The sequence below is a fragment of the Ochotona princeps genome, chromosome 4, assembly GCF_030435755.1.
Source record: "Ochotona princeps isolate mOchPri1 chromosome 4, mOchPri1.hap1, whole genome shotgun sequence".
NCBI lineage: Eukaryota > Metazoa > Chordata > Mammalia > Lagomorpha > Ochotonidae > Ochotona > Ochotona princeps.
In genome coordinates, this window is record NC_080835.1 from 47204821 (window position 1) to 47227472 (window position 22652).

The 22652-nt window shown below is 46.8% G+C and overlaps 1 protein-coding gene across 1 annotated transcript in view; it reads left to right on the top strand.

Moving 5' to 3' along the window:
- The first annotated feature begins 17891 nt into the window (after positions 1-17891).
- The window catches only part of DENND5A (DENN domain containing 5A), an 86382-nt gene continuing 81621 nt past the window's right edge, over positions 17892-22652 (top strand). Inside the window, exon 1 of the mRNA XM_058663403.1 lies at positions 17892-18316. Within this exon, the coding sequence (XP_058519386.1) occupies positions 18193-18316 (124 nt within the window). The 5' untranslated portion in view covers positions 17892-18192. The remainder of the gene's footprint in view (positions 18317-22652) is intronic.

A 22652-nucleotide genomic window follows, 5' to 3' on the forward strand; every position in this document is an offset into this window, starting at 1 on the left:
GCTGTGGCCTACCCTGTCACCCTGCATTTACTCTGGTTCTCATGTGTGCCAGTGGGTATGACAGCCTAACCCAGCCTGGCATGCCCGCAGACCAAGCCTACATGCTGACTGATGGGTACTGTAGCCCTGCCCAGAACAGCCCAGCCCAGTCCTGGCTCTCATGCTCATCAATGGAAGTAGCTACCCATCAGGGGAGTCCCTATAGTTCCCCTAGCAGGCCCACTCCCAGCCCTGGGTTTTGTACATGCAAGTGGGTACTGTGGATCATTCTGTCACAGCCTGTCCCCACTCTCAGCATTTACCCTGGCTCAGCCTGGCTTGCGCCGAGTCCCAGCTCTTGCTGGGTAAAGCAGCCTAGCCTAGCCTGGCCCACCCCTAGCCCTAGCTCTCATGTGAACTGGTGAGTGTTGCAGCCCAAACCTGGCTTGGCCTGCATCCTGTCCTGGTTTTTGCTTATGCTGGAGTGTACTGCTGACAGGCCCAGGCTGGCCTGACCTTCCTGCAGCCCTGGCTCTTGTGCTCACCAGCTGGAGCTATAGCCTGGCAGGGGAGTTGCTCAAGTTCCCTTACTAGGCCTGTTCCCAGTCCCAGATCTTGTATAATGGTGGGTGCTGAAGCCCAGCTTAACATGACCTGTGCCCAGTCCTGGCTCTGACTGGCAGGTACTGCTGCTTAGCCCAACTGGCCAGCACTTGTTCTGACTCTTGCCAGCTGGTGTGTTGCTCCCATTTTAGATAGGGTACATTTTTTTTCACTGAAGAGAATATCAAGTTTTGTCAGATTCTGCATTGACTATCAAATAACTGTTTGATAGGCTGATATAGGTATTTTGTTGCTTAAATACAATGGGTAGCTTTTTTTTTTTTTAAACAGATTCACAGATGGCCTGATGCCAAATATAAATTCAGGGTTCCAGTCCCAGCGCAATTAGTGGTTAAATCCTTGCCTTGCACAGCCAGGATTTCATATGGGCACCAGTTCATAACCCCACTGCTCCACTTCCCATGCAACTCGTCGCTTGTGGCCTGGGGGAACAGTGGAGAATGGCCCAAAGCCTTGGGACCTTATGCCTGCATGGGAGACCCAGAGGAAGTTCCTAACTCCTGGATTCGGATCAGCTTGGCTCCAGACGTTGTGGTCGTTGGGGAGTGAAACAGCAAGTGGGTATCTTTCTGTCTCTCCTTCTCTCTATGTGCCTTCTCAGTAAAACGAAATGATTCTTTTTTAAAAAAAATTGAAGCTTGAGCCACTTGTTGAAGTTACACAATTACATAATATACTACTCAAGAGAACAAGGCTGTGTAGTAGAGAGGTAAGCAGACCAACTAGGAAGTTAACGCTAGTAAGATTGTACCCTGTCTAGTCAGTGGCCTCTCAGGTGCTATTTGCTTTGTAACATTTCTAGGACACTTAATAAATACAAATCACAGTATAATAATAAAATGTACTGTAGAAACTTAAATGTCAAACTTGGAATTTATTTCATGGACGTACTTATGTTTAAACATTTCTCATAAATAGAATTTTATCCTCTTGAATCTTTTTTCAAAGGTTTATTTATTTTTATTGGAAAGACAGATTTACAGAGAGAAGAAGATACAGAGAGAAAAAAATCTGTGTGATGATCCACTCCTGAAGTGACCACAGTGACCAGAGCTGAGCCGATCTGAGTCAGGAGCCAGGAGTTTCTTCTGGATCTCCCACACAGGTGGAGCATCCCGAAGTTTCGGACTCTCCTGTGCTGCTCTCCGAGGCCGTAGCAGGGAGCTGGATGGAAAGTAGAGCAGCCAGGAAATGAACCAGTGTCCACACGGGATCCCGGTACATGCAATGCCAGGCTGAAGCCAGACCAGGAGCTGGGAGCTTCTTCTGAGTCTGCCATGTGGGTGCCGAGGTCCAAGGACTTGATCCATCTTGGGCTGCTTTCCCATCAGCAGGGAGCTGAATTGGAAGTGGAATGGCAAGAACTTGAAGCACCCACTTTGGATGCCAGCACTGTAGGTGGAGCTTAACTTGCTATGCCACAGCTCCATGCAGGCATCTTTTTTGTTTTGTTTTGTTTTGCTTTTGTTTTTTAAAGATTTATTTATTTTTTATTACAGTCAGATATACAGAGAGGAGGAGAGACAGAGAGGAAGATCTTCCATCTGATCATTCATTCCCCAAGTGAGCCACAACGGCCGGTGCGCGCCAATCCGAAGCTGGGAACCTAGAACCTCTTCCGGGTCTCCCACGCGGGTGCAGGGTCCCAATACATTGGGCCATCCTCAACTGCTTTCCCAGGCCACAAGCAGGGAGCTGGATGGGAAGTGGAGCCGCCGGGATTAGAACCGGTGCCCATATGGGATCCCGGGGCTTTCAAGGTGAGGACTTTAGCCGCTAGGCCACGCCGCTGGGCCCATCTTTTTTTCTTTTTTAAGAGCTATTTATTTTTATTGTATAGTCAGATACACAGAGAGGAGGAGAGTAGAGAAAGAGAGGAAGATCTTCCGTCCAATGATTCACTCCCCAAGTGTCTGCAACAGCAAGTGCTAGTTGATCCAAAGCCAGGAGCCTCTTCCGGGTCTCCCACACGGGTGCAGGGTCCCAATGCATTGGGCCGTCCTCGACTGCTTTCCCAGGCCACTAGCAGGGAGCTGGATGGGAAGTAGCAATGAAGACATGAACCCAGGCCCATGTATTGTCCTGGCGCATGGAAAGCAAGCGTCTTAGCAACTAGGTTGCTGCTCCATGATCAACTGACCTAAAAAGTAAAAAGGCCTATTCATCTTTGACTAGTTTCTGAGATTTTTATGTGTAGCTATAATGGCACTGGACTACAGAGTTCACTGATTCTGGAAATGAAGTGCAGAGAGTGTAAGCAATATCCTCACATCTCTCAAGTTGGGTTCCAAATTAAAAAAGAAAAAGGAAGAAAAGAAAAAAGGAATAATAGTCAGGATACAAGTATTGACATTGCATTGAGATCCAGCTCGAGTGTTAATTGAGCATGAAACATGTCCACATGGGCCCAGCACAGTAGCCTAGCAGCTAAAGTCCCCACCTTGCATGTGCTGGGCTCCCATGTGGGAGCTGGTATTGTGGCATAGCTGGCAAAGCTTCTGCTTGCAATACTGGAATCCCATATGTGTGCTAATTTTTGTCTGCATCCAGCTCTGTACTAATGTGCTTGGGAGCACAGCAGATGATGGCCCAAATACTTGGGCCGCTACACCCACATGGGAGACCCCAGATGAATCTCCTGGCTCCTGGGGCTGTTGGAACCATTTGGGCAATGAACCAGCAGACAGAAAATCTCTCCCCTACATTCCCATGCAAATGTACCTTTCAAATAAATAAAATATATCTCTAAAAAAAAAAAAAATCCCAGCAGAATAAACTAACAAACTGAGGTTTTAGCAAAGTTGGTGGATATGAACAAATGACCCCCAATTAATAAGATATTCATATAACGGGCTGTGTTTAGGGTTGATTGTTCAGCCCAGCAGTTCAGTTAATGCTGTGATATACCCATCCGATATCAAAACGTTTGGTTCTTGTCCTGGCTCCTCTGCCTCTGAGCCAGTGCTGTAGTAGCGCCTTAATTACTTGGAACCCTACCACCAATGCTGGGGATTTGGATTGAGTTCTGGATTCCCGGCTTCCATCTGGCCGAGCCCTGACTATGGCAGACATTTGGAGGAAGTGGAGTAGCAGATGGAAGATCTGCTTTCATGTGCGTCTCTGTGTCCCAAATTGAAACAAATAAATCTCGTTTTAACAGGCAAGAATAATGAAATACTAAGAAAGCAAGTTTTGGAATCTCATTCTTAGACCAAAAGTTTGCTCCCTGCTCCGTGAAGAAACTTTATATAACCAATAAAGAAGCAACGTTTTCAGTGTGGTTAGGTTTTATTTACTTTTCTTGCTTTTCTTGAGTTTATTATGAGGTCTTTGAGGTCAGGATCATTGTTCATTTGCAGTAAGGTCGCTGAGGTTCCCACCAAGTGGTATCACTTGAAGCAAAGGAAGGTAAAAGGTATTGAGATTAGTGGAGTGGAGGTCAGCAAGTTGGGGGAAGGCTGGTCAGGTGTGTGTGGCAGTTTCAGGAGAAGCTGGGCCTGCAGCGGCTCTGTTCAGTGGTGAAGGGCTAGAGAAACGTGCTGAGGAAGTTCAGTGTGGCCAACCTGAATGTCTTCCGCTTCCTGCTTTGAGAAAGAGAAGTGCTTTTGGAAAGCTGTGTGGGTGAGATCTGAGCTGCCCCAGTCATGAACAATAAGGGTAGTCAAAGACAGAACTCTTTGCCTGACTTGTAAAGCATTTTTCTTGTTGTGAATTTTTTTTAAATGCCAGTTTGCATCTGCTTGAAAGATGAGAGAGAAAAAGACCTTCTGTTTGATGTTTTTACTCCCTAAATACCTGCAGCACATAGAGTTGGGCCAGGTTAGGACAGAGCCATTAACTCAGTCTAAGTCTCCCGGGTGGGTGACAGGAGTCCAAGTACTGGAGCCATGCTCTGCCGCCTCCCAGGATGAGCTAGCAGAAAGCTGAATCAGAAGCCCAGCAGGAAGAACTCTTCATTCACTGGCCATCCGTTACAGCATGTGGGCATCCCAAGTGGTAACCTAACCCCCTGTACAGTATCTGCTTCTATTTGTTTAATGAAAGAAATATGTTATTACAATCATGTGTGGTAGTTTTGTAAACCAATCAGATGTTTTAGCCTAGTCTTACCATTATTCATGTCAAATATTGGACAAGTATGTTAAGTAGGGAAGAATATAGTGGAGTTTCCTGTTTTACAAAATCATCGGAGGGTTGCAAGCAGCAACTGTTATGTTGAAGATCCAAGAATGACTGCTACAAAAATTCTGCTTATTGATAAGTGTTGAAGAACTATGACAGCTATGACCCAGGGCTCGGGAGGATCAGATCTAAGCACCAGAGCAGCCATGCTGCTGCTTCTGCTCTAGAAACCTGGCTTGCTTCCATTGCCCCCACAGTTCCATCACACTGTCCACAAGACAAGGTGGACACTGGTGTCTGTACAACTCTGCCTACAGAATACAGCCCAAAATAGCAGGAAAAGGACCCCTCTTTCTCTCTTTTCCACTAAAATCTCTTGCACTTGCCTTTAAATTGTGGAACCTATTTTGCATGCAGAGCTTTAGCTTGTAAAACTTTGTTGCCTTCCAGCCTTTACAGTACATAAAAGAATAGTCAAAACCACCTAAAATGTATAGGTCCCAGTGTAAAATGAAGAGGGCGGAGCTCTTGTTGAAAAACCAAGGGGAAAATGCCATTAAAGATACTGAAGTACCAGGATTTTTTTCCTTTCTCCATGGTTCCCCCTGGGTTTGTCATGGTGTTTGTATTTCCTATGTAATATTTTTGTGAGTAAAGAAGAAATTGTGGATAATATCTTGAATCTAATATTCCGCTTTATATTGGACAGTGGCAGTTTAAATGCCAATATAAACTTTGAACTTGCCTTGTGGAATCACTGAGATTACCTGCCTCTGCTTTGTAGCTTATACATGCATATGTAGTTATTTAGAAAAGCATGCCACGTTCTTTGATTTTTTATATGTACACTGTCTACCCATAGTCTCTGTCTTTGATTTACTGATATAAGTTAAACAGGACTAAAATGAAAAGGAACTTTGGCTGATCTTGTTTTCCCTCTTTCATGTGATCATTTTCACAAGTGGTTGGTTGATAGAGGAAGTTACACAAATAAGTATGTGATGGATTCCTTTGTGTTTCCCTAAACAGTTACCTTCTTCTCAGTTTGAAGCAAGTTCTGCCTTGAGTGGAAAAGATAGCCTTGTTAGATTGCCAGTACCCCTTCAAAATCACCAGAATTCTCTGCTGCCAGAGTACTGCAAACACTGCATGGGAATAAAGGCAGTAACAACCATGGGTGTGTGTATTGCTTGTACAACTTCTGTGTGTGTGTGTGTGATTCTTTAAACCTGTGGGGGTGAAGAGAAAATTTCCTGTGCCCTCTCAAGGTTTTCTCAAATAGAGTGACACATATTAAATATGAAAGCAGACTTACAAGCTAATTCGTGTGCAAAAGGGGGGATCAGTGCTTGGGGGCCAGCTTTGTGGCATAGCTGCTTTAGCTGCAGCTTGTGATGCTGGGATTCCACAGGAGATTGCCAGTTTGAGTCATGGCTATTCTGCTTTCTATCCAGCTCTCTGCTGATGTGCCTGGAAACACAGCAGAAGACAGCCCAAGTAACTGGAACTCTGCCACCCATGTGGGAATCCAGGATGGAATTTATGGCTTCTGGCTTCAGTCTGGCCCAGCCCTGGTTTGCCATTTGGAGAGTGAATCAGTGGCTGGAAGATACCTGTTTCTTTCTAAGTGTTCTGCCTTTCAAATAAATATCTGAGAAGTCACAGGACCTGGTGTGATAGCATAGCAGCTGAAGTCCTCACCTTGATCGTGCCGGGATCCCATATGGGCACAGGTTCTAATTCCAGTGACTCTGCTTCCCATCCAGCCCCCTGCTTGTAGTCTGGGAAAGCAGTAGAGGACAGCCCAAAGCCTTGGGACCCTGCACCCAACTGGGAGGCCCATAAGAGGCTCCTGGCTTCGGATTGGCTCAGTTCCAGCCGTTGCGGCCACTTAGGGAGTGAATCATCGGATGGAAGATCTTCCTCTCTCTCTCTCCTTCTCTGTATATCTGCCTTTCCAATAAAAATAAATATTAAAAAAGAAAAAAGTCACAGCATATGGTAAAGTTAGAAGAGTATGATTATCCAAAAGCCCAATTATCCAGAAACTTATGTACTCTTTTTTTCCCCACCTGTTGAGAGAAAGATGAAAGAATTCCAGGGAGTAGCAAATGGTTATTAGGTTAGCTTGGCAGTCAAAAATTCGTCTGGAACAAATTTGATGGGTTTACAGAACAGACTGGATTTTAAATGATTATTAGGATATCATCCTCTACCCTATAAAGAGGACCATTTATGTGTGGGAGTGGCCTTTTTGTTCTGATGCTCTATTTTTTTTTAAATAACATAATGTGAACAGATACCATGTATTTCGTAGATACAACTCTAAGAAGAAACTTAAACTTGTCACATGGTGTTCTTGGGCAGCTCTTCAGGGTTGGCCGCACTCAGGTCTGAATACATACCTTCAGTTTAAGTAAATCCTGTTCCCAGTTACTGAACTTTAGATATGTCTCTGCTTTGCATTTTTTAAAAAAGATTTATTTTTTCTATTACAAAGTCAGATATACAGAGAGGAGAAGAGATAGAGAGGAAGATCTTCCGTCCGATGATTCACTCCCCAAGTGAGCGCAACGACCGGTGCTGTGCTTCAAGGCAAGGACTTTAGCCACTAGGCTATGCCGCCGGGCCCCTCTGCTTTGCATTCTTAACTCACATTGAGGCAAGAGGCTGGAAACACATTCCTACAGCAATGATTTTATTCTGTTTGGTTGAAGTCTGAGGTCGCTGCAGTCCTGTTTCAGCAGATCTGGTTGGTTAGATAAGGAACTCTACAGGAAGTCCCTGTGCTGGGAGGTAGAGAAACCAGAGAGTTGGAGGGACCTTGGTTCTTCCCCCGCTTTTTAAAAAATTATTTAGAATTTTTCTTTTTAACATTGTTTACATAGTTGAGAGGCATGTATGGCATGTGAGTCTCCGATTGTGGGTGAAGATCAAGCATAAAGAAGGGTGGGAAAAATGCTTCAATTTTTTTTCCTTGTGTCTGCAGGAAGGGAAGTGGAGAGGGCCACACCTTGCTGTCAAATCCATTAGTGCCTCTGAATGGGGGATGATCGTTTGATGATGCCTTAGAAAATCCAATGTGGGGAAGTGTTCTGAGGGTGTTCATTTGATAGTTTTGAGATGTCAACTTCATTGCACCAGAATTGAAAAATATTTCCAAGATCTGTGGGTTGACCAAGCCTACCCTGGTGCATCCACAAGACCCAGGATCATGTTTCAAAGCTTGGTCAGGAGAGTATTCCATCCTGTCTACTTGCCATCCTTTGATGAGGCACTCAATGTCCTCTGCTGGCCTAATTGAGCTGGCTTTCATATCTCCGGTGTCCATCTGGGTATGCTAGCCACTGCATAGGCATTGGCAACTGAAGCATCCCAGTCACAACATATGCACTCCAAGATTGGACCACATATATTGAGATTTTCTTGGTGGCTGGGGTTTGAGTCCAGTGATCTGGTTAAGGAGTCCCCGAAAGAAACCTTGCCTAGGGTAACCTCAGACTTGACTCTTGTGTGTACCAGCCAGTACAGGGTCAGGTTTGGTCTGTCATATGCTCCAGTCAACACACATATTAGTGGATGCACCTGCCTGGTGAGTTCTGCCAGGAGCCCCATCTCTCCTGCAAAGTGATCACACACTCCAACAGGTGTCTCAGCCTAGTCAGGGTTACCCTCCCAGCTTTTGAATGTGTTGGTATATGCTATAGCCTAGCCGAGTCCATCCCACGTCCCATCCAGCACATTCATGAGTGCTCATGCAGCTTAGCTCAGGCAAACCTACCCCAAGACCTGGCCCACACACATGCTGTTGGGTGCCACTGGCTTGCCCAGCCTGGTCTGCCACTGGCCCTGGCTCTTGTGCTCACCAGCAGGAGCTGCAACCTGTTAGATTTGCCGCTCAAGAAGACTTCGTTTTGCAGGTGGCAGCTCCTCCCAGCATCCAGGTGAACCGGGTGATGACCTACCACGACCTGGACAATGACCTCCTGAAGTACTCGGCCTTTCAGACCTTGGATGGTGAGATCAACCTGAAGCTCCTCAGGAAAGTGCTCTCACCAGAGCATGAAGTCCGCAAGGATGACGTTGGCTGGGACTGGGACCATCTGTACACTGAGGTGTCCTCTGAGCTCCTCACTGAGTGGGAGCAGCTGCAGGCAGAGAAGGAGGACCCTGCAGGAGGGTCCAGGCACACCTGACCCTACAGCCTCTGCTCTAGGTGTGAGAACAAGCACAAAATACTAGAAGGTGAAGACGAAAGAGGCTTGCCAGTCAGTAAAGTAACTTGAATTTTTATATGGACTATTTTGTAAGAAAGAAATATTTATTTTCAGTAGAACCCCCCATTGGAATCCTCCACAATAAATGGTTTATTCTGTGAAAAAAAAAAAAAAATAGATTTGCCGCTCGCCAAAATGTTAGATTTGCCAACCACCAGGGGAAGAATAACTCAGCCAAATATATGAAAAGAATTTAGATGGCCTTTGTTTCAGGGAACCATGGTCATAGGCTTCCTTTTCCCATGCAGCAGAAAGATGTGAAGGAGTGGGGTGCAGAGGAAGAAGAGCTCGGAAGAGACAGGGAAGGGGGCCTTTTAAACTCTCCTTGACAAGGAAGCTGAGACAGGGTTGCCTCGGCCTTTATTGGTGGGGGATATGGGTCTGTGCCCCTCATTGGTGCAACGGTGTTCTCACTGCCTGAGGGGCCCGCCAGAATTCTGCCATCCATTCTGGGTTTGGTTGGAGGTAAACTCCACCCTTCTCCGGCTTCCGTGGTAGCATTCACAACCTAGCAAGGGAGTACCCACAGTTTCCCTACCAGGCCGCTCCCAGCCCCAGACCTTTTTTTTTTTTCTCAACTGAAAAAATGTCATCAGCATGGATTTCTTTGAGGTAATTTTCAGCTAATTATAGAATTTTAATTTCTGCTCAAAGCTGACCTTCAGTAAGTAAGTCCAGGTTTCCTACATTTTAAAATAATTGCTTCTGATTTGTCTTTTTTAAAAAGAATCTATTGGTTTGCAAAATGACAGAGTGAAATGGAGAGCTGGCGTTGTGGTGTAGTGGATAAAGCTGCCACCTGCAATGCCTACATCTCATAAAGGCACCAGTTCATGTCCCGACTGCTCCAGTTCTAATCTACTTCATTGCTAATGGCCTGGGAGAATCAGCAGAGGATAGCCTGAATGTTTAGGTCCCTGCATCCACATGGAAGACCTGGATGAAGCTCCTAACTCAAGCCTGGCCTTTGTGGCCATCTGGGGAGTGACCCAACAGATGGAGGGCTTTTACTTTCCCTCTCCCTTCTTTCTCTCCCTCTTCTTCTTCCTCTCTGTGTAACTTTAAAATAAATAAATATTTAAGGAAAAAAATGGAAAGAGCAATAGCGCATGGTATCTTTCATCTACTAATTCACTCCCCCACTGGCCACAGTAGTAGAATTGGGCCAGGATGAGGCCGGAAGCCAGGAATTATATTGAGGTCTCTCTTGTGAGTGACAGTGGCCCAAACACTCAGGCCATCTTCTGTCTCTCAGGCATGTTAGCAGGCAGCTGGATTGGAAGCCAAATAGCTGACACCAAGTTGGCACTCCAATATAGGATGCTACCACATCACGACATCTGGCTCCTGATATGTGTCTTTAGCTCAAATCTGTTTATTTTAAAAACTCAGCATCCAGAAAATAACTTCAGAACAACCAAATAATTATGAATCACTTGCACATTGATTTTTATTTTCCCAAATTGTAGATTCTTTTTCTGTTTATAAAATGGCACTTGATGAAATGGGTGAAGCTGCTCCCTGCAGTGCTGGCTCCCATGTGGGCACCAGTTTGAGTTCTTGCCTCTCCATTTCTTTCTTGTTTCCATTTCTTATCTAGCTCCCTGATAATGGCCTGGGAAAGCAGTGGAGGATGACCCAATTCCTTGGGACCTTGCACCCACGTGGGAGACCCAGAAGCGGCTCTTGGCTCCTGGTTTTAGAACATCCTAGCCCTGGCCATTGCAGTTACCTGGATAGCGAACCAATGGACAAAAACCTCTCTCTCTATCTCTTTCTCTCTGTATTTCAAATAAAATAAATATTTAGCAATTTTTAAAATATATATAAAATGGTGGGGCCCAGCATGAGGGCTCAATTGGCTAATCCTCTCCGTCACATATGGGCACTGGCTCATGTCTCAGATGTCCCACTTCTGATCTAGCTCCTGCTTGTGGCCTAGAAAAACAGTGGAGGATGGCCAAAGCCTTTGAATTTGCACCCATGTGGGAGACTCAGAGATCCTGGCTTCTGGCTTTGGTTTGGCTCAACTTCCACTATTGGTACCACTTAGGGTATGAACCAGTGGATGGAAGATCTGTCTCTCCTTCTCTCTGTAACTCTGACTTTTCAATAAAAATAAATTGTATACACACACCTGAATGTAAAAGTACATTGAGGTTTTTTACAACTGTCACTGTTGGCTATCTCAAGCTTTTTTCATCTTCTAGAAGTGAAACTCTGTACCCATTACATGGTAATTGCTCATTCCCCTGTCCCACACCAACTCCTGGCAACCAGCATTCTACTTAATGTTTCTATGAATCTATTTAATCTCAATATCTCAAACAAGTGGATCATACAATATTTGTTACAAATGGGCCAGCACTGTGGCACAGAGAGTTAAGCCTGTGATGCCAGCATCGCCCTTTAGAGTACTGGTTCAAATCCTTGCTGTTTCACTTGTGATGAACTCCCTGCTAGTGGGCTGGAAAGCAGATGATCCAAGTGCTTGGGACTATGCCACCTGAATGGGAGACCCAAATGGAATTCCAGGTTCCTGGCTTCCTCCTGCTGTAGCTCCAGCCACTGTATCCATTTATGGGATGTACCAGGTGATGAAAGGTTTATTTGTCTTTCTTCTGCCACTTTCTCTGACCTGGGAAAACTGTAAAGGATGGCCCAAGTGCGTGGACCTCTGAGACCTGGAAGAAGTTCAGGAAGTTCCTGGATTCTAGCTTTGGACCAGCCCAGCTAGCTATTGTAGCCATCTGGAGAAAGAACCAGAGGATGGAAGATCTCTATTTCTCTGTAATTCTGCCTTTCAAAAAACAGTAAACCTTAAAAAAAAATGTGACTAACTTATTTCATTTAGCATAATGTCTTCACAGTTTATGTTGTAGAATCTGTCAGAATTCTCTTTTAAAGCTGAATATTATATGTTTGTATTTGTACATGTGACAAGATATTCACAGCATGCTCACAAGGCTGTTCATGGTCTGATCTCCCTCTCTTTCCTGTTTCTTCTTTGTTTTATTTTACTGACTTATTTTATTGGAAAGTCAGATATACAGATAGGAGGAGAGATAGAGAGGAAGATCTTCTGTCCGCTGATTCCCTCCCCAAGTGGCCACAATGGCTGAAACTGAGCCGATCCAAAGCCAGGAGCCTGGAGCCTCCTCTAAGTTTCCCACGTGGATGCAGGGTCCCAAAGCTTTGGGCCAGCTTGACTGCTTTCTCAGGCCATAAGCACGGAGTTGGATAGGAAGCAGGGCTGCCAGGGTTAGACTGGTGCCCATATGGGATCCCGGGTGTGCAAGGCGAGGACTTTAGCTGCTAGACTACCATGCCAGGCCCCCTGTTTCTACTTTGATGATGGTAAAGCTAGTTGCTGGGGCTGGTGTGGTGGCTCATACACCTGCAAGCACCGGCATTTGATATGAGCATCCATGTGACTCGTGGGTGTTCCACTTCTGATCTAGCTCCCTACTTGTAGTCTGTGGGAAAGTAGAGAAAAATATCCGAAGTCCTTGGGACCCTGCACCCACGTGAGAGACTCAGAAGAAGATCCTGTCTCCTGGTTTTAGACTGGCTAGATTGGCTCAGTTCTGGCCCTTGTGGCCATTGAGGAGTGAATTAGTGCATGGAAGATCTTTCTGTTTCTCCTTGTCTCTGTAAATCTCCCTTTCAAGTTAAAAAATATATATACTGTATTTAAAATATGTATTTTATATAATATTTAATATATTTAAAATAGGTATATATATATATTTGTGTGTGTGCTAGTTGCTGTAACAGGAATGTATAGAAATAGTGGCTTAGAACAACTGAAGTTTATTTCTTGCTCACAGAACATTCCAATTTTGGTATTCTTGGTCAGCTGTAGCCTTTCCTGTATGGGCTTGATTCATAGATCGAGGCAAGGACCTCTCTGTTTCTGCATTTGCCTTCCTTTAAAACCTGAGAATCCTACTTCTAGCTGCTAGATGGCAAAAAAGAGAATCGGGGAGGGGCTTCATTTGCTACTGAAGTGCCCTCATATAGCAACAACATCCAGAAACTCCCATATACATTCTGTTGGTGAGGACTAATTACCCAGCCACATCTGGAAGCAGCAAGGCTGAGAACCATCTCAAAATTCATGCATAATTTTGTCATCATATGCATTTTTCATGATTTTTAAAAGATCCTTTGTAAACATAGATTTGAAAATCTTTTGCATCAAACTTAACTTACCTTTAAACTCCATTTTTCATGAACATTTTGAAGTATCTTTGTATTATATCCCAGATATTTTATTTTTTTTATTATTTATTTTTTTTTTAAGATTTATTTTATTTTTATTACAAAGTCAGATATACTGAGAGGAGAGATAGAGAGGAAGTGGAGCTGCCGGGATTAGAACCAGCGGCCATATGGGATCAAGGCAAGGACCTTAGCCACCAGACCACGCTGCCGAGCCCTATCCCAGATATTTTAAAAATTATTTTAGTCCCCAGCACGGTAACCTAGTGAATAAGGTCCTCGCCTTGAGCTTGCCAGGATCCCATATGGGCGCTGGTTCTAATCCTGGCAGCCCTGCTTCCCATCCAGCTCCCTGCCTGTGACCTGGGAAAGCAGTCGAGGACGGCCCAAAGCCTTGGAACTCTGCACCCGCGTGAGAGACCTGAAAGAAGCTCCTGTCTCCTGGATTTGGATCGGCTCAGTTTCGGCCATTGTGGCCACCTGGGGAGGGAATCGTTGGATGGAAGGTTTTCTTTGTATATCTGACTTTCCAATAAAAAGAAATATTTTTTAAAAATTCTTCTTTTAAAGATGATAATCTGTTTTTATTTGATTCACAGAAAGGGGAGAGACAGAGAAATTTATCTGTTGGCTCATTCGCTAGTGACTGCAATGGCTAGAGGTGGACTAGTCTGAAATCAGGAGCCTGGCGCTTCTTCCAGGTCTCCTATGTGGGTGCAGGGACCCGAGGACTTGGGCCATCTTCTGCTGCTTTCCCTGTGCATAGCAGAGAGGCTGGATGGGAAGTGGAGCAATGGGGGCTTGAACCAGCACTCATACAGGAGTTGGCATCACAGATGGAGGCTTATCATGATACACCGTGACGCTGCCCCTCTTCCATTAATTTTTAAAATTTTTATTTATCCTTATTTTCATTTATTTGAAAGGCAGAATTTTACACCACGCGCACACACACACACACACACACACACACACACACACACACAATTTTCTTTCTGCTCATTCATTTCCCAAATGCCTCTAACAGCCAGCAGTGGGCCAGTCAGAAGCCAAGAGCCCAGAATGCCTGCTAGTCTTTCACAGGGGCGGGGGCAGGGGTGGGGACCCCAAGTGACTGAGTTTTTATCTGCTGCCTTCCTGGGCGTGCATTAGCAAGAAGCTGCATTCTGGAAAGGATTCGGAACGCAAACCCAAATACCCTGCTGCCCGATGCTGGGGTCCCCAGTGGCGTCTTACCTGCCGTGCCAAGTGCAGTGCTCATTTCGGAGAGCCTGATGTGCCTCTGCTTGCACAGCTAGTAAGAGCAGGAGGAGGAATTTAGACATTAAACTGAAAGAGCATTCTGCTCTCTCTCTCTTTTTTCCCTAGTCTATAAGAAGCAATCAGTCTGCCAAGTGTATTTCCTACTGGGAAGGAGATCACTTTACAGTTGAGTATTCTGGGCCTCTAAGCAGTTACATTTCCCTGGACAAATTAATACAGTCACGCTTTTAACTTGCGTTTTATGGGTTGAGTAAGTGTGAGAGGTATTCCAGCAACCAGTCACTCTGGATACACTGGATTGAAAGTTTCCGGATTTAAAAAACTAATAATTGTTTTTATTTGAAAGGCAGATGTTACAGGGAGGAGAGATACAAGGTTTTCCATCCTCTGGTTCACTGTACAAACGGCTGCAATGACCTGAGCTGAGCTGATCTGAAGCTAAGAGCTAGGATCTTCTTCCAGATCTCCCATGTGGGTGCAGGGGCTTAAGGACTTGGACCGTCCTTCGCTGCCTCCCTAGGCCACAAAAGAGCTTGATGGGAAGTGTAATTGGTAGGACACGAACCAGTTCCCCAATGGGATCCTGGCACCATAGGGCAGAGGATTAGTCTGCTACATCAAGTTTCTGGAGTTTTAAGCTGACATTCCTTTTTCAAGTTCGTTTATCTGCATAAATCTGAGTGAGTATTCTCAGTTCTGGTCAAATCTTGTCACTCCTCTCCTTGGATAAGATTCCTTTACTTTCTTCTACCTAGCCATGTCCGTCCATACATGTCATAGGATTGCTACTCCCTCGCTCTTTCCTTCCCCATTCCTCCCTTTCTCCTTTCTTCCTTTCATTCTTCCTCCCTCCCTCCCTTCCTCTCCCTCTTTTCCTTCCTTCCCCCCTCTCCTTCTTCCCTTCCTTCTTCCCTTCCTTTCTTTCTCCCTTCCATCCAGCCTTCTTTTCTTCCTCTTTCCCCTTCTTTTTCTCTTTTTATTTATTTGAAAGGCAGAGTTAAAGAGAGAGAAGTCATGTGATTTCTCAAATGGAGCCATGGCTGGAAGGTGGTCCAGGCTGTAGCCAAGAGCCTGCAACTCTCTCATGTAGCTCCCCAGTTGAGTGCCAGGAGCCGAAGCACTTGGGCCATCAATCACTGCTTCCCCAGGTGCATTTGTGGGGAGCTGAATTGAAGTAGAGCATCTGGGACTGTCACTCCCCTGTGGGATGGTGGTGTTGAAGACAGCAGCTTAATTTCCTGCCCCACAACGCTGGCCCAGGACTTTTTAATTTTTTTTAAATTTATTTGAAAGAGTGAGAGGGAAACAGGGAGAGAGAAATGTATTTGCTGGTTTACTCCTCAAATGGCAGCAGCAGCCACAGCTGAGTCAGCCAAAAGCCACAAATCTGGAACTTCAACTAGGTCTCCCACATGGATGCAGAGAGCCACGAACCGGGGCCATCTTCTGCTGCTTTCTTAGGTGCATTAGCAAGGAACTGGGTAGGAAGTTGAGCTACGGCACTGCTGAAACCACAGAACTGAGCTAAACCATGACATTTAGGATTAAAACTTTACCTGGCATTCAAAGTTGCTCTTTTGTTGTCCCTGTCATCCTCCAGAACTCAGGTCAGAGTAAATATTCCTTCTAGAAGCCTTCCCCAATCACCTGCCAACCCAGAGAGGCGTGCTTGCCAGTCTCTGTAACTGCTCAGTGCCCTGATATCCCTCTACTGCTTGTGTCCACAGGATACAGCAGTATGGGCTGGAGCAGCCTTCCCTCTGAATGGCAAACTACCTTCTCCTCCTGGCTTTTCTCCTATCAGCTCAGGCAGATTAGCTACAGGGAGAAATAGGTGCAATGGCTCCAAGTGATGTTGACTGTGACCTCCAGGCCATCCTCCCTAAGGGGACCAATACTTCAGAGGAAGTAACTAAGAGAGGATCCCAAAGAGTGCTGGCTCACCCTTGTGTGGAGACCAGCTTAGTGGCAGCCTGCCAGAGCAAACCTTGAGCACAATCCTGTCTAGAGCAACACCACCAGCGCTAATAATTAGGGTAACATGGACTGGATGCCTTTGTGTGTGTGTGTGTGTGTGTGTGTGTGTGTGTGTGTGTGTGAGACACTATTCTTATTGCTTTACTGCTACCTGCATTTATCTTTCGTAACCTTTTTTTTTTTAAAGATTTATTCATTTTTATTGGAAAGGCAGACGTACAGAGAGGAGGAGAGACAGAGAGGAAGATCTTCCTTCCGATGATTCACTGCCCAAGTGGCTGCAACGGCGGATGCTGCGCTGAAGCCGGGAACCAGAAGCCAGGAACCAGGTCTCTCACAAGGGTGCAGGGTCCCAATGCTCCGGGCAATGCTCTGGGCCGTCCTCAACTGTTTTCCCAGGCCACAAGCAGGGAGCTGAATGGGAAGTGGAGCGGCAGGGATTAGAACCGGCACCCATATGGGATCATGGGCGACCTTAACCACTATACTATCGTGCCGGGCCCTGTAATCTTCTTGAAAACTACAACTGCTGGCCTCTAGGGATGTGAGGCTAATACAGTCAGGTTTCCAGTGTGAGCATGACTTCAGAGCGCAGAAGCAATCTCTGTAACTCCCAAACTTTGGGCCTCTCATGTCCTTCAAGGCCACTCTTCCCTCGCTTCTGTGGGTCCCAGGATAACAACCCAGAAGTAAGTGAGCCCCCACACTCCCAAGCATCTCAGTTTCCTGCCCTGTTTTTACAAGAAAAGACCTCCGGAATGGTTTTGACCTTTCTCACAGTGGGAGGGGGTGCTGGAGGCTTCCTAGAGGAGAGGGGAAAGGGTGTGGCATGTGGAAATGGGAAAGGGCCTGGGCGCAGAAGGTGGTGTGGGGGGTGCGTGTCAGGGAGCAAGTCTCAGATCCAGGATGCTGTTCCTGGCTTTGTCTCTCGAAGCCCATGTAACCTTGAAGGAGTTCCCTCAGCTTATTTCCCCATCTGTAAAACACGAATCAATTTAACGCCGGCTGGACCACCCCCGAACTAGGGAAAAGTCTCGGTGGGGGCCCGTCTAGGCTGACAGCCTGAGGGCAGGATTGGGTGGGCTTCCAGCGCACTCCTGAGACCTTTGCCGGCAACGCGGCCAGGTTAAAGAAATCTCGGGTTTCTAGCTGGTGGATGAGAGAGGCGCCACAGCACGGCTCAGGGCCCCGGCTCTATGGGATGCACCCACGCTAGCCCTCCCCAAGGCAGTCGCAGCCCTTGGGAGGTGGCGGTTGCGGGCGACCCGGCAGCGGACGGCCGCGCTGCGGCGACCGCCGAGGGAGCTGGGAGGGGGAAGCTGCGGCCGGCGGGGCCCGAAGAGCATCACGTCATCCTTTCCGCTAGGCGCCCGCCCCTCTCCCTGACGGCGCGTGCGCAGGCGCGGCGGGAGGGGGCCGCGGCGGGGCTCTTCCCGGCGCTTTCCGCCCTTCTCCTGGCTCGTCCGGGCCGCGGCGCTCTCGGCTGGCGGCTGGCGGCGGCGGCGACGCAGAGGGGAAGGAGTCCAGGATGCGGCGCGGGGTGGCCCGGTGCCCCCCTGCCCCGTCACGGCAGCCGCGGCGGCCGCGGGGACCGGGCCAGGGCCGGGGGCGGCGGCCCGAGCCGCGGTAGCGGCGGGAGGGGCGGCCTGAGGGCGGGCGGCCGGGAGCCCGGGTGTGGGGGCTCCGTGCCGCTCCGCACGGCCCGGCCCGACTCGGCCCCGGCGCCATGAGCGGAGGCGGCGGCGGCGGCGGCGGCGGCGGAGGGGGCTCGGCACCCAGTCGCTTCGCCGACTACTTTGTCATCTGCGGGCTGGACACCGAGACTGGGCTGGAGCCGGACGAGCTGTCGGGTGAGTGCGCGCCGGGCCCGTGGCGGCCGGGGCGGGCGATGGGGGGCCCCGAGGAGAGCTCCTCCGAACCCGCCTTGTCCCGGGACGCGGGTGTCGTCCGGAGGGCTCCGGGGACGCCGGCACAGGACACCGTTGGGCCGGACGAGGCGTGCGAGCGGCCCTGGGCGCTGCGGGCACGTCCTCGGCGACCGGGAGGAGGGCAGGGTTGAGAGACTCAGGAGTCGAATTAGGGGAAACTTGTCTTCTAAGCACCGTTTAGGGACGGAAGAAGGCATCCCATGTCCTGGTGAAAATAAGTTCCACCTGGACTTGAAACAAAACGAAACAAAACAGAACAACTTGGTGAGTGTATCTGGCCTCTTCCCAAAAAAGGCAGTAACAGCAGTTCCTCAAGACCGTTATAACTCAGCCCCCCTGGGTTTTCCTGCTCGGCCCCTGCGGCTGAGATGTGAAGTTGGCCCGAGGAGAAGGGCTTGCGGCCTCGGGCAATACCCTTCTCTGAGAAGTAATTGTTGTCCTTTATGAAGACCAGGGTTGTGTGTGTGTGTGTGTTAGAGTGAGAGAGAACCAACACGAGAACCTTTTCAAACCCTGTTTCCGATGAGGGGAGATATTGCGGGTGTGAAGATGGGGCCCTGAGCACATCTGGTGTTCGTGGCGGAGTGGTGAGGGTCAGGATTATTAACGCACGTTCCCACCCCATTCCAGTTCTCCATCAGTGGTACCTTATGAATTGGGACAACTTTTTGAAGTTTTTGGCTGGAGCCTCTGTGGTGGCAGGTTTCAAGTGTGTGGAGGCGTGTGTGTTACACTTTTAAGTTATGTCATGCTGATTTGATGGGGCAAACCCCTTTGCACTTTGCTGTCATGTTGTGGTCACTGTAAAGTTTCTCTCTCGAAAGTGAATATCCTGTTGACTCATTTTACTTTACTTCAGAGATGACAGGACAATTTTCTGGGTCATCAGAAAAATTTCAGTTTTTTTTTCAAAGATTTATTTTATTTTTATTGGAAAAGCGGATATACAGAAAGGAGAGACAGGAAGATCTTCCATCCGATGATTCACTCCCCAAAGTGGCTGCAACGGGTGGAGCTGAGCCAATCCAGGTCTCCTACGCGGGTGCAGGGTCCCAAAGCTTTGGGCCGTCCTCGACTGCTTTCCCAGGCCACAAGCAGGGAGCTGGATGGGAAGCAGGGCCTCTGGGATTAGAACCTGTGCGCGCATATGGGATCCTGGCCCGTGCAAGGCGAGGACCTTAACCACTACGCCATCGCGCCGGGCCCCAGTTTTTCTTTTTAAAAAAAGTTGGGTGCATTGTTCAAATGACAAACCTGGACTGTTTCTTTAAACATTAAGATGAATTGATGTGAGAAGATCAGAAAAAAATATTGTTTTCTCAAAAGAAGGTGGGGGGAACAATCAAAAACCAATGGTATTGTTAATATGGTTTTTGTTGGGTTGGCTTTATTATTTCAAGTTTACATTTTGGGGGCTTCAGATATTTTTAATACAGATGTTAATTGTTTAATAGTTCTTATACATATATTAAATTTGCATGTTGATGTAGTTATTGGAATTTGGCTCAGGGTGTTAATGCTAGAGGGTTCTCAGAGAGGAAAGGAAGGCCAGGAAGGCTGGTGGTGCCTGAATCCTAGCTAATAGCTTGACACTTCGTGCTGTGTTCCTCCGTAAGCTAACTACATCCCATTGGCCTGACTGGAGATCTTTAGAAAGCATGAAAAGGTTGAGAAAAATTAAAAGTAACTGAGGTCGGGCTTGGCGGCGTGGCCTAGTGGCTAAGGTCCTCGCCTTGATCCCATATGGCCGCTGGTTCTAATCCCGGCAGCTCCACTTCCTCTCTATCTCTCCTCCTCTCAGTATATCTGACTTTGTAATGAAAATAAATCTAAAAAAAAAAAAAAAAGTAACTGAGGTCTTCTAAACAGAAATTTCAGGGTGGTAGAATAGATCAATGTAATTTTTATTCTGTTTTTGAGTATATATGGAATTGTATAGGTTTGGTTTTAGAACATAATCACTGTGCGATGGTACAGCAAATTTAGCTGCTGCCTGTAGTGCTGGTATCCCATTTGGGCACCGGTTGTGTCCAGGCTGCTCCGCTTCTGATTTAGTTCCCTGCTGGTGTTCCTGGGAAAGCAGCAGAGCATGGCCCAACTACTTGGGCCTCTGCCCCCACTTGGGTGACCCCAGGGAGGCTCCTGGCTCTGGCACGGCCCAGTCCGGGCTGTTGTGGCCATTTGGGGAGTGGACCAGTGATAGGAAGATCTCCCTCTGTTTTTATTTTTTCTCTCTCTGTAACTCTGCTTTCAAATAAGTAAAATAAGAGAGGATGGTTTGCAAATACAGTATAGGAAGGAAGCTGGAAAGTTATTGTTAGTGAGAGCGTGGGTTTTGGGTCAAGTGTTTCTACTTTGCTATTGACTATCTCTGTGACTGGGGGCAAGTTGGGTAACACTGCCAGGAAAAAGAGAATACAAGCAAAAAAAAGTCTTTTCAAGTAGATTCTCAAAAATGTGAAAAAACAGAACAAACAATTCTCAATATTTCATTAAAAGAAAAATGCTCTTCTAGTGAATACCTGTTGTACCATTGTGCAAGTTTATTAGGAGACTAAAGAAAGGAGGTTGAGCTGTATAAAATATGTAAAGAAGGGCATTTCTGTCTTTTTAAATGTGGTTGCGGAAGTGGAATGCCAAGACTATCTAATAGGTGACCTTTGTTAGAATAGGCACTGATTGAAGGACTGTTTTCTCATTTCGGGTGGGTTGGTAGGGGAATCTGGACTACCCAGAGAGAATCTTTGAATAAAACACAGTGGAATACAAATAGCTCTGTGTGAGTCCCTGCTGAGACTCTCCCGGGTGTATTTTTTCTTCTCAGCCTGCCTCATTGCCCCCAAACTGATAATGTCATACTCAGGGAAACTGTAGGAAATGGTGGATTGCATCCAGGTTCTCTAGGAAGGTACTGGGATTATGTGTTCTCTCTAAGGAAATTAAGTTGTATGAGCACACCTGAGGTAGCTTCTAAACTCTGAAAGCCCAGAACCAGCAAGGCAAGCTCTCCAGAGTTCCATTTGGTTTTCTGTAGCAGGATTAAGATTTGCGCCTGTATGTTTATAGTAATAAGTATGGCTTACTGCAAGGAACATGTGCTGAAATCTCTGGGTATTGTAGGAACCTTTCCTCGTCGGCACTTAAGCAAATCATATAACTCTTGTGCAAGTAGATGAGGAAGATGTGAAAATTCTTGTTTTCTGTTCTGATTACTTGAGGAAGTACTTTTGAATTGGAAGGAGAGAACGATAATCTATTGGTAAAGTGCAAATCTGGTTATCTTTTGTGAGTGGTATCTCTTTTTTTTTTAATGAAGATTTATTTTTATTGGAAAGTCAGATATACAGAGAGGAAGAGAGGGAAGATTTTCCATCTGCTGATCCACTCCCCAAGTGGTGGCAGTGACTGGAGCTGAGTCAATCCAAAGCTGGGAGCCAGGGCCTCCTCTGGGTCTCCCATGTGGGTGCAGGGTCCCAAGGCTTTGGGCCATCCTCTACTGCTTTCCCAGGCCACAAGCAAGGAGCTAGATGGGAAGTGGCACTGCTGGGGTTAGAACTGGTGCCCATATGGGATCCCGGGTGTTCAAGGCAAGAATTTTAGCCGCTAGGCCATCGTGCTGGGCCCCCCGGCACAGTTATTTGAAAAGCAGAATTATATATAGAGAGATAGAGAGACAGAAAGAGAGATCTTCTGTCTGCTGGCACTTGGGCCACACTCTACGGTTTGTTCAAGCAGTTAGCAGGGAGCTGAAATGGAAGTTGAGTAGCTGGGACTTGAACTGACGCTCAGATGGGAGGATGGTGCCACAGGGAGACTCAGACTAGTACACCATGGCACCAGTCCCTATGGCTTATTTCTAGCCTTGAAATAGGCAAGGTCTTCCGAACTGACCCACACCAAGTAGTGTCATATACGTGTCCTGGGTTCTTTTGTTATTAACACCAGTTTTCCCAGGTTCTAGCAGAGCTGCTTGCCAAGAATTGAAGAGAAAACGTTGAGAGAAGGATGAATGCGAGACTGGCCAGGATCCTGTATGGGCTTACTTAAAATATTGAGAACACATGAAATAGTCTCTTCATGTCCCTCTTAGTAGAGCAAAGTACTGACTATCTAGAAAAGTTTTAGCACTCATCAGGTCATACTACTGCTTAACCATTTGTGAACAATATTAGAACTTCAGAGTTATCTGATGTCGAACAGTATAACAATTTTGGAAAATATGTAACCTTCTGATTTTTTAGTGAGGAAAGTGAGGCTC